At 39.3% G+C, this 12,476-nt stretch overlaps 2 protein-coding genes across 4 annotated transcripts in view; one reads left to right on the forward strand and one right to left on the reverse strand.

The window, feature by feature from the left end:
* Positions 1-3,737: 3,737 nt before the first annotated feature.
* Positions 3,738-5,076, reverse strand: LOC137985187 (uncharacterized). Its single transcript, XM_068832710.1, has one exon. The coding sequence runs from the start codon at positions 4,892-4,894 to the stop codon at positions 4,151-4,153; it is 744 nt and encodes a 247-aa protein (XP_068688811.1). The 5' UTR covers positions 4,895-5,076; the 3' UTR covers positions 3,738-4,150.
* A 1,902-nt stretch (positions 5,077-6,978) lies between these two features.
* Positions 6,979-12,476, forward strand: part of LOC137985388 (dynein light chain roadblock-type 2-like) — a 12,389-nt gene continuing 6,891 nt past the window's right edge. Inside the window, exon 1 of one of the 3 annotated variants that reach the window (XM_068832998.1) lies at positions 6,979-7,194. In XM_068832998.1, coding sequence (XP_068689099.1) covers positions 7,154-7,194 — 41 coding nt within the window. In that variant the 5' untranslated portion in view covers positions 6,979-7,153. The remainder of the gene's footprint in view (positions 7,195-12,476) is intronic. The other 2 variants (XR_011119293.1, XR_011119296.1) reach the window with 2 other exon arrangements.

The following is a 12,476-nucleotide window of genomic DNA, read 5'->3' on the forward strand; positions in this document are numbered from 1 at the left end:
ATTACATCACATTGAATCATGTAGATAAGGTTTTTAGTTTCGTAGGTTATGTTGGAATTAATGGCGCACGTAGCACGCAAAGAACATTTTCTCTCTTCTCCCCACAACATTTCTAACGACATGCAATTAATTCCTATCGTAAAACTATTTTCCAATAGACCCAATCCGTAAGGCCAGGAAAGCCTTTTTAATTTGATCCCAAAGGTCTAAATATCCGCGAAGAAACATATTAGATGCCACTGTTTATTATTTCCAGTATCTTCTGTTATTTTTTCCGTTTCTCTTTTAGTATTTGAATTCAAATTAGCTGTAACTGCCATACTTTTTAACACATTTATCGAGTATGACGTCATCATCCATTTACTATACATACATGTAGATAGAAGCAATCCAATGTAAACTCTTATTGTACCTGAAGAAGGCTGGTTTGGCCAGCCGAAATATAGTACATTACTAAATCTTTATTTAAATATTTAGTTTCTCAGTTTGTAATTAAGCCGATCAGAGCAAGCTAATTTGATCCAACGTACACCTACAGGAGCATTGTCCACTGTTGTTTGCTTGAAAACTCTGGACCCTGAAAAAACATGGCAGAACATGGCATTTCCTGATTGGTCAAAGTGGCGGCCCTTGTTAGAGTATATCTAAAAGTAAGTCCATTTGTGACCTTACGCGTAGGGGCAAGTCCACAAACACTCTTATCTAATTCACTCTTAGTGATGCACAGTCTTTTTACCACGAAAATACATTGTAGAAGGGCCAACAAGTGCATATGGAGAAAATTTTCAGTCCGATTACCGAGATCTCGGCAACCAAACCAGCACGCCCTCTCATGTCGAGATCTTAGTAACCGAGCCAACCCGGCCAAAAGGCCCTGAGTTTTGAACTTCAAAGTAAAATCAAGATTCACTGATGAAACTAAACTTGCAACCATGAAAATCAAGTCACCCATTTGAACCACTGGGACCTATTGGTGGTTTCCAGTCAATCTCTTGTACATTGGTGTAACGTTACAAGTGCTGGTGGACGAACAAAAGAAGCTAAAAGACGCTAACGAGAGTTCTTTTGTTTTCGTCCACCAACATAGCGGCGATGACGTAACGTGAAAACTACCAATTAAGGAGCTGACGACGGCGACAAAATAATCATCTGAAAATTTTACTTCCAGTTCGCGATTATTCCGAATTGTTCAGGATGGAAAAGATGGCCAACTTTTAATGCGTAACGAGTAAAAACACCCTGCAATTGCGCTTTAAATTTGTGTACATTTCTATGCCATCCTCTTCCCTGACAACGAGTGAGTTTAAACAAATTTGATGTTATGTAGAGACGTTAGCACTTGACGATAAATTTTCAATTTTCTCTCTGAATATCCACACCATTCTCACCAAATTTCGCTTTCCATGCCGAGTGACTTGTAGTAATCGCAAAATGAATTATCACAATAACGTGAAATCATAATTTTAGACAACGTTCTCGTAGCCATCGTCGTCGTCCTTAATGTTACGTAATCACAACACGTTTACTGAACAGCCGGTCAAAAACGAGTAATGTCGCCAAGGTCAATGAGCCAGTCTCACGCTTGGAATAAAAATGATGCAAGAGATTTCTAGTTTGTTCCGCGATTGCACAGTCGTCAACTCTTGTAGAATTGGGCCTTTTCTGGAACGCATGTAAATGGTTTGTTTCTATTTTCGGTGATAATCGCGATAATTTGACTTGGCAGACAAGGATTGGAGAGAACATAGTGCTATGGCTACCAAAAACCGCAGATTCATTGTGCATAAACTTCTGGAATACGTTTAATTAAACAATTTTTACTTTGCGACAAATACCCTGGGTGCCAGAGCAATTTTATTATCAAAGGTCCGACAGAACGCTACGCGATTTCTTTGCTTCGCAGTGGCTAAGCGTTTTGTCGCATCTTGGGTAAAAATCTCCCTGGAACCCAGGGTAAGCGACAAAGATATGAAAACATGGAAAACGGTCCATTTCCTTATGTTTATGTCACTTCCGGTTTACACTGCCTTCCGTTACTTACACTTACATAAGCTACTGGTTAGTAACCAAGACTTGGTGGGTTACAAACAAAAAATCTGAACTAAGAAAAGAGTGTTGCGCGTCCCGAATTCGCCTCAAAGTACCTCGACAGACCCATTTTAAAGGGATGAGTTTTCATTTCCTTAAACCTCTTGTAAAAATATGAGTGACAATGCACCGAATCCTCTATAATTCTCGAGTTGACCTATTGTAGCTTATGGCTTGTTACGAATTATGTGCCGTCTTCCGTCGTCGTCACAGTGACAATCGATAAAGAAATTGTTCCGAATTCTGAGCCTGCGCAGAAGAAAGCTAAGACCTGTCATTCTTGTCGTCGATGCTGAATCATTAAAAAAAAACCTTTGGGGACAAGAATGCACATATTCATTTTGGCTTTATTTTCACGTGAAATTTTTTTTCAAATTCACGTGCTAAAAGTTCAGACAAGACGACCTCGCGTGCTTGTGTCGGGTGATTTTGCACAAGGTACGAAAACGACAGAAAAATCACCCATGTGCTTTTTTTCCTCCCGTATCGATTTTCCCAAATCAATCATCGCTTTTCAATGCCTGCTAACTTTATCTTTAACCCCAATCTACGCGTAAAGTACAAAAAAGGAAAGGAACTTTATTAATATTTAAATGCCTCGTCGTTCTAGCACTAATTGGGGTCACTCTAAACTGAAATTAACAATCAAAGTAAATCAAGTCAAATGTTGGTTTTCGATGAGGGGGGAAAACCGGTGTACCCGGAGAAAAACCTCTCGGTGCAGAAAATTTTTTAAAAACTATTTCTGAAAAATAAAATAAAATAAAATAAAATAAGACAAGATAGTATAGACTGAGATGATTATCAGTATTTCAGAAATTGATGATTAATTAATTGTTAATAAAAATAATGTAATTTGGTTTACGGGTACAAATGTTCTCGAGTCTATCGCCGCAGGAGACGTTTATTTTGATTCTTTAATTTACATTAATAACCTATAACCCACTCGAGGAGAAAACGGAACAATAAATTATTTTTTTAAGTTTATATTTGTAAGAACTAGGATCTTCTTAAAGTTTTTCGTCGAAGTAGCTACTCGGTAAAGAAGTAACTAAAATTATTCAAAAGGCACTATTTATCTAGCTTCATAAAATCAAAGGAATGTTTAAGATAACTAAGATAAATTGCACGGTTTTCTGAAAAGCTTATTTATCTCGGAATATTTATGGGCCGCTTGTTTTATTATTTTGTAGTAGTTCAACAAATTGAAATCGCCAGGAAACGAGCATCGATTTGCGCTTCGCGTGTTGAACCGGTGTTTTTTCCCGCGGTTTACCAATCGCGTCTAAATTCATGTTGCCCGCGATCCTAAAAGGAGGGCGTCCTTACAAACAATGAAGATCTAGCATAAATTTCACAAAGCCAACACAGGCTCAATTCGAGAAAACTCGATGAGCCACAACATTAGTCCATTACGTAATCTTCCAAATTTAAAGTAGCATAATGAGACGACCCACCCAAATGAGCCCATTTGAGAAAAACGGCCCGAACCCTTCATCTACTTGTCCCGATTTGTTTTTCATGACAAAATGCGGTTAGGTGTTACAAAACACAAAACAATCGGCAATGACTACAATAGAAGATTATATCAAGACGGAGAAATGCAAATCACCCCAAGAAAAACAAATTAAGACGAATGCATGCATGGATTACTTTACAAAAATCTTTATTTTTAACAATATTTTTTATTTTCATTACGAACGATTTCTTTCCGCCTCCAAAATGGAGCAAATCTTTGTAATCTTATACAGGCCGAGTTTAAAGTCCTCATGTAAAAAAAAATTGAATTTGTGTTAACATTCTCTCTCGCTTAACTACAAAAAAATTGTCACAAAATTGGATCACAAGCCCAGTTCCATTGACTATTTACAGCTATTACACAAAATATTTTACAGATACCATATGGTATGATTTTCAATGTTCTTTTCGAAAATCAGAATTCTCAAAATACAAAGACGAAATATAAATAAGCCTGAAATGTAGTGTACAAGACGGAACGCAAGTTCTTCTGTTATAATAGAGTCATCGCGCCAAAATCCAAAGCGTAGACAAGATTGTGGAATCAGAAGCACCTCACCTCTTCCTCGTAGCGAGCAGTTAGATTCCTGGCCATCACTGTATACTCGGCAAATGTCTGAGACAGCTCTGACAGTTTCTGCTGCAATTTGGAATCTGGCAGCTCAAAATCTTGCGAACCCGACAACAGTTCCGCTTTTAATTGCTTCAACAAGTTGAAAACATCGAAAAGAGTTTGGACGTCTTCGTTGAACGCAGGCATTTGTTCGCTGACATGGTGATCTTTCAGAAGACAAGGAAACAGGACCGATTTCTCCAACGAATCGACTTCATCGGCGAATTTTTTTAGCGCACCAAGAAGACACCTTTCTGAGTCAAACTTGACTCTGTTTTGAAACTCTTGAAAGGACGGAAGATGGTGCGAAGGACCAAGACTAAGAGTCGAAGTTTTGATGTATCTTGCAACCAATGCGAGCTGGTTTAGTCGGTGACAAGAATCCTGAATCTCCCTTTCGAGGGGAACAAAACTCTCTTCGTTGGCGGCATAACCGAGTGATAATTTTATTCGCATCGCCTTTACCATGAAATAGAATGCTCGCATGTTCATGTTGTTTTGCAGAAAGGCATTGCTAGTAGTATTTCCTTTCGCTGGCGGCATTAATTCCTTCGCAGGCAAGTCGATTAGTTTCATGGGTATTAAAACAGTGCTGTCCATCAGCTCAACCGTTTGCAAAAACTGTTCCATGACAGCGAGGAAGGAATGCTCTACCGACTTGAAACGCCTCGCCATTTCTTGTCAATTTCTGATACGACTGTAAGTCGATAGCACAGGTGTGAAATTGGAGGTCGTCTTCGCAACAGATAGCTTGCCTTACTTCTTCGCTAGCCTGAGATTAAATGGCCTCGAACTGTGCTCCGGCAGACCTTTTCTTTCCTCATTCACTCACTGCTGAAGTTCACTTCCGTGGGTTAGAATATTTAAATAAGTCTGAGAAACGTGACATGTTGTTTTCCACTCCTATGGCTTGAGAGTGCTTGCTTTGTTGGTGTACACGTGTTGAACATGTGAACTGTAATCACCTCTGCCAATTTCGTATTCATTGCAAAATCAGCAGTTAATCTAATGACAAGTTTCAAACGACTCTTAACACTTTTGAATTCTCAAGTATCTTTATTGTGCAGTTTCCTTAAAAATACGCCAGAATCAATCTTAAAATTTGGCAAAATCCTTGTTGTTTTCCTCTTATATCGTGCATGTTCTCGGATGACATTATCCTGCCTTTTGATTGGTTTCGGAAACAATAACAAATGGGCGTTGGTGGGGGCGTCAAGGTGGCGTGTTGTCACGCCATCCGCTTTGATCACGAGAACTTCTTTCCACTTTGTGTAGAGAAATTAAAATTCATCAGTCATGTTTGTTTCACCTAGGATATCTCTGTTCCCATTGGAGACAATACTATCAGGAGAAGCCAAATAATTTATAAGGTCAAAGAATTTAAGGCTTCTTTTCAGCCTTGTTGGGTTCTTTAAGGTTTAAATTGAGTGAACTTTCATCGTGTGAATTTGCTGCAAAAAGGGCGTTTTTTAACCTCCATTGCATCTGCGTGCACGTGAATAATCTATTTTGGTGTTTATTTCCCCCCTTTTGTCTAGCAGATTATTATCATTGATTCCTGTATTTCCAAAGAGCTTATTTGCAATTCTAATATGTTTACAATGAATAACAAGTTCGGTCACGGGGCAAGCTGACTAAAATTTTCCGTTGCACGCGTTGCACGGCAGTATTCTTTCCTTCATGTTATTGTCTGGCTCAGAGGGGTGTGGTGTGATTCTAGATTTGCTGACTGGTAATTCTGGCATTGAACTGGATAACCATGATTTTAAAACATTAAGAAGTTAAAATGGTGAAAGAAATAGTACGTGGAAGTCAGAGTGTTCACGCCTTCTTCAAGTGCGGAGCGTAAGCTTTTTATTTGAACCGAGACAAAGTCCGAAGCGATAAATTCTAGAACCTTGAAACACGTTATCATTCCGTCGCTCTGTAGTTTTAACTAGACTGACCAGTATCTACTAGTGTAATAGTGATTACATTAGAGGTATGAAGGGAAAGGCACTTCCAGTTTATGTGAGAACGTGACATGAAAATGTTGATATTGCGACAACTCTTCCCATTCATAGGAACACATCTTGAGATGTTCAAGGGACTTGATATCGACATCAAACCAGCCTTTGCTTCCAAAGATTTCTGTGACAATATACAGTCAAAAAATTAAAATGGTTTTAATTTACTTCTTTTACACTCAAGATTTACAATTTCATTCTCCAAACTAATATTCTATCCTGGCTGGTCATCAGGTGTTAAACGAATAGCTGATAATACTCTTTATTAACGATACCTGTCAACCTGAAAGTTTATTGAAATTGTTAAGAGAACTTACATTCTGGTCACTCTCAGCTCAAGTTAACTTTTCAAATCGACTTTGAAGTAACCACACGACAGAAATTACAGGTTATCAATATATTAATTAATGTTTTAAGCGACCTTAAGCCAATAATGCGGGGTCCGCACATGCAGCCGCTTTTAACAAGGAACGTGATCTTCAAGGCGCTCAATCCCTTACATGCAAGAAACGTGATTTTGTTCAAATGATTTACTATGGAAATTTATCCTTTGGAACTTGGACATGTCACGAAGGAAGTTTGATTTTTTTTTAAATTTGTGAGTAAGTAAAGTGGATGCAAAGGGAGTCGGAAAATTGAAAACCTTCCGAAAGATAAATTTGCAATCAAAGTGTTGTTTCCAATATATATATAAAAAAAATAAGCACATAGCAGATATTGATGGCGAAGTGCGCAAAATATGGAACGATGAGAGGAATCACTTATTCATATCGTTTGAATTGGCCCAAAACAGTACGTGAGAGCTACAGAAACGGTCGGCGGATAAGAGTCCGTTAGCGAGATCTGTTTCCGGGGATTTGGTCTCTGACCATCTCTGTCCTAATGAGATTTTCAGTTCGCGAGTGTTAAGAAATCGGATTACATCAAAATGGATATCTTGTTTGCGGTGTTTTTCGAACTCTACACGAGGTAAGTATTAAAGTCCGTTGACAATGATGAAGTCCATAAAGTGGTTGCAAATTGAAGTGGTCAACAGCTGACTACCAGGGAAGAAAAATAATAATAAAAAAACAAGAGTCAAAAGTTCAAAAAATGCATACTGCACAGATGGGAAGACCGCGTGATAAATTCAGTGTTCATTTACAAAAGTGACATGTAGTTATTTTTGGCTTACACTACCCCCACGCCCCCTCGGGCACGGAGCATCGGTTAACAACCCCAAATGGAAATTGAACATATAAACTATTCCAAGTTTTCAAAGGTCGTCAAACCCACGAAAGTAGATGTTTTCTTGGGATCGCTCTGATTTCACCCAGCTATTGAGTTACTATAAATCCCTCTAAAAATAATCTGGACAGACGATAATTCTTTTCCTGTTGTTTCTTTTCCCGCCGAAGCTAAGCAGACAGACTAAAAGAGTCGGAAGATAGGAGAAATCGGTAAAATACTCGTAAATTTATGGGTAGTATTGTGAAAAGATCGACTTATTGAAGAATGACAGTAGCCATGTGCGGTGAAAAAAACCCCGAATGCTTATGAGCCACGAGTCTTGTCGTTAAAGGCGGAAATATCGAATGGCAGAATGCCGGAATGACTTCGCAATTACAGCAGATGAAAATTCATGTTTTTTACTCATGGACCAGCGACTAAGTGTTCCTAACCGAACCAAAAGAAAATGTTTTAGTTTTCTTGAGTTTCACTAAGCACAGCAAATCTCCAATGATAGTAAACTTACAAGTCTTACAAGGTCACTGTAATCTATCTCCGCGTGAGCATAGAGGATATGTCAGTGATGCAGTAACATAGCACCCGTTTCTTTTGGTGCAATGAGTACAAGTATTACTTTCAAGTTCTGAGCATTTGGTCTTTATTTCCTTCGTCGAATACGGCAAGGTTTTGCAAACACAGCGTGAAGCCAGTTACCATGACAAAGGTTTATCACAACATCGGGGACTCCGCGATCTGTCATGATCCACTCTTTTTCAAAGTCCTCAAGAACCAAGAGTTCATCATCCAAGAGTAAGATTTACCCAAATTGGCCCAGTCCCCATCAGCGTCAGAAAATTGTCTATTTTTAAACCAAGTTTTTGGGAAAAATAAACAACAGACCTGACTCAATGTCGTACCCAAAACAAACCCTTTGTTCCAGGTATTTCTATATCATTTAAATGTGAATGCTACATTATAACGCAAATACAGTACACAAAGAACACAATATTTGGCCTATTGTTTATTTTCCCGCAAAACTTGGTTTAAAGATAGACACTTTTTTGACGTTGTTGGGGACAACAGCTATACCAGATTCTTACTCTTGGGAAATGGACTCGCCAGAACTAATCAACAAATGTTCTGAGCCGAGTGATATGAACTGACGACCTCCTGCAAGGTAATGCGACATCCAATCGGCCGACCCAAAACTCAAGGTCTTCCGATCTCAAAGCCACTTTGGCCTTTCTCCAATAAAGACTAAAAACTGTTTTTGTATCAATGGAGAGCAAAAATATTTATTTTTATGGTAAATTCTCCTTTTCAAAAACCCTGTCACCAACAGTCACGTGTATTTATGGGTATATTTTTCGTTTAGAGCTATCAGCTTAGCAAAATTTTACTCGTGACTGTTGGCGTAAGCAAGTTTCCCCAGTGTGCGGTAGTGTTTCACGCGTGTTATCGGCACCGAATATTCAACATGCTGAATAATTTTTTGGCTCGAGTGAACATTTCCTCCAAGTGTGCGCGCGTGAAAAGCTATCACCTTACGATCTTACACCAAAACGCATGCGTAGTATTGGAGAATGGAGATCGACGAATGAATATGGCGGCAAGTGGTGGTTGGAAGACCAAATAATTGATGTTTGGCCAACTTATTCTTGTCTATACAACGTAAGGTGTCCTGAATAAAAAATCGAGAGTTATTTGACAAATCTTTCCAAGAAATCAGTGGTGTATGGAGAAACTTGGAAAAACAGGTTGATTGAACCGAAGATAAAAATTTCTACCATTAAATGTGGACTGGTGCATATGCTTATTTGGTCTTCCAACATTGCTTCAGCAACCAAATCACCACTTGCCGCCATATTAATTTGTCGTATCTCCAATACTACGTATGCGTCTTGGTGTAAGATGGTAAGGCGATAGCTTTTCACTGCGCGCACTTGGAGGAAATGTTCACTCTTGCCAAAAAATTATTCAACGTGTTGAATATTCGGCGCCGATGACACGCGTGAACACAAGCACTCAAAACGGCGCCGCACGCTGGGGGAACTTCTGATGCATCGAGCGTCTAGGCTTTACATACATCGTTGATTGATTACTCGGCCCCATAGGGGCTTTTCAGGGCCGATGAAACAATCCTAACAAAACCACAGAACAAGAATTCCAACTGGCCGGAGGCAAACCAGTTGGCTATTTACAAGTACAGCTGAGAAGTTGAACTAGGAACTAGAAGGATCAAATTTAACGTGTGGAACAAGTCTTGAACCTGGGATGTCTGGATGTCAAGGCAAGCAACCTAACCTCGTGACCACCCTGCACTTCTTGTTTTACTGGTTTTACGTAACGATCAATTATTGAAACCATGTCAAGAAGCAGTACATGCTTACATCCTCAAATTTAGGTCCCATATAATTGTGTCTTTTCCTACCCTTCTCCTTTGGTGCCAAACAAACTGCCGCACTTCAATAATCCGAGATTACTACTTGTACATAATTAAACAGCACGACTGATTTACTACTACGGGTTAAGTTTTCTCTAACAATATATGAAATCGTGAAATCGTAAACCATAATATTGCACTCAAAGTGTTTTTTGTCCTGTATTCCTAACTAAGGATGGAGAAGATGAAAATGGACTGAAAATTAAAAAAGAAAAAATGTGTTTTCGTAAGCTTAAGCTCAGTGATGTGGACGCAACAAATCCCAAAAATATAAGGAGGTGCAGTGTATTATGGGGAGGATACGATCCACAAGAAATTGTAAACTTGCAAAATTAGGCTGATATCTTGTTTTCAACTTTTTCGCGGAGACCATATGTCATGCGCGCGCGTGGCTCAAACAGTGCAAAGGGATCCAATAATGTTGCGCTACGCTTGGCGATCACGGAACAAAAGAAATGTTGGGAGTTGTTTGTTCAAAAGTTTGACCAGTTCCAAACGTCGCACAACTCCCAACAACACGAAACAACATACAGCTAGGTGTGCAAAAGGATGTTGCGTCCATTTGCACGGGGCTTACTAAGGGAGCCTAAAAGCTGCCGGGAAGCTAAGTTCGGTGCTAACACAGCCGCCTTGACATGGATACCAAAAGGGACTTAAAAGAATATATTGATTGAAGAATGATTCTTTACGATGTTCATCTCTTCGGTAAAAAACAAAACAATTTTTAATTATATTGGCGAGATGTTTATCTATTTGATGACGTCATTTCCGCCATTACTAGAAAGAAAACTTCATTGAAAGGAAAAATAGGATCCTTTGTCATCACATCAAAGAGGCAATGTTGTCGTTCCCTAGATAAACAGCTGGTATTTTAAACGAAGGCCTCCAGGAACTGAATCCTGTGCTCTTTTAATAAAAATATATATCTTTTTATCCTTCGGGAGGAAAAATTGCAATTTTATATCCACTAAGTATCATAGTCAGTTTCATTGCGTCTTTCACATATCAAATTCTTCATCAAACGTGGGCTTGCAACGCTTTCGAGCCAATATCAATTTCAAGTGTTTTTTTCAGGGACGTTATATACTTCTCTATCACTTGTTGAGTCCGTGATAATTGTCATGCAATCAAGATAAACGGCCGATTGCATGAGATAACACGATTCACTCAACAAGCTCGTACGTACGTACGTCGTACGTAGAAGCGATAGAATGTACTGCTTGCTCATGTTCTCCCATTGACCTAACTTCGTCAACGTCAACAAAGACATCATCACTCCAGCAAGTTGACAGCTGAACAGATTTCACGAAAATACCAGTTAAACTTTGGCCGTAAAGTAGATCTCGTAGGTGATTGACTTTCTACCTAAACAAAAGACTAAGCAAAACAAACAGTGCCTGACTTAGAATGGCAGCTACTACAGTAACGAACAACAGCGGTCAGCTCAGAATAGCGCTGATAGACAACCCTAAACCTCTTCAAACCAGCCGATCTAAACTGGAAATGAATATTGGCCACGGACGATGCTGAACAGCAAGACAGAGCGCTCTGTTCAATACGCTACTTTTTTCTGTGTCCTCGTTGACGAGGCAGCCGCAGATTTCAGTTCTATTCCGCGATTTTATCGTTTAGCACCTTAACCGGCCTTTTAAAGACGATGGCGCGGGCGAGAAATACAGCTCTCTTTTTCTGCTCACGGCCACGCCCAAGGGATTATGGGCAAAACGCCTTCCCTCTTCCCGACCCTCTTGGGTAGGAGTGAGCGACGAATGGCCTACGAACGGGCAGGAGTCAGAAGTGAAAGTAATCCTTCCTGGGTGTCAAAACCGCAAGAGCTACTAACGTGACCGTGTTCTTGTTATTCAAAGGCCTTTGGTCAAAGAGCTAATATTTCAGGGTTTAACACGGTTTAAGGACTTAATTCCCGTAGCTACGACGTAACTCATAAAACTGATCACAGCTTAACCCAACAGCTTTTCTTTTGAATTTGTCACTTTAAGAACGGGTACTTTCGAATATTTTTAGAAAGATATTAAACTATAATCCAGTCTATATTGGCCACAAGGTGTTTATCTTTGCTGCAAGCAAATTGAGCTACCTGTGTAATCGTAAAATACATGAAGTTTTGTATAGTGAGATTACAGCACTCATAAACCTATGAACCTTCTGGACTTGGGGGACAACATTTCCTCATTGGAAGCATTTGTGTGAAGTTTAGGGCACGTTCGATTGACCCTATTCCCGTGGAGTGATGAATTAAAACGGTATGTCTGTTGTTTTGAACCAGCATGCAAGGATAATAAAGATATGTTTAAAATAGCATTTTAGCAGGTGTTTGACACTTTTTATGTGAATCTCTGTAAAAACGAAGGATTTCTAACTTCAGATTTATTCCATGTATTCTTATTTCGGAAGACGGTAAAACACACACAGTCACTTAATTAAATGACCTTTGACAGCTAATAGTCCGATTACAACGCAATCACACCTATCAAAACATGTTAACTTGATGGCATCTCTGAGGGTAGGTCACCGTCTTTACATATGTGTAAAGCACAAGTTTCAACTTCTAATTTGAACTCCGAAACGGGTAGTATCT

This window comes from Montipora foliosa, chromosome 14 (assembly GCF_036669935.1).
Source record: "Montipora foliosa isolate CH-2021 chromosome 14, ASM3666993v2, whole genome shotgun sequence".
Taxonomy (NCBI): Eukaryota; Metazoa; Cnidaria; class Anthozoa; order Scleractinia; family Acroporidae; genus Montipora; species Montipora foliosa.

What these genes read in the sequence shown, in the direction of transcription:
- LOC137985187 (XM_068832710.1), bottom strand. Translation starts at nt 4,894, where the DNA reads ATGGCGAGGCGTTTCAAGTCGGTAGAGCATTCCTTCCTCGCTGTCATG.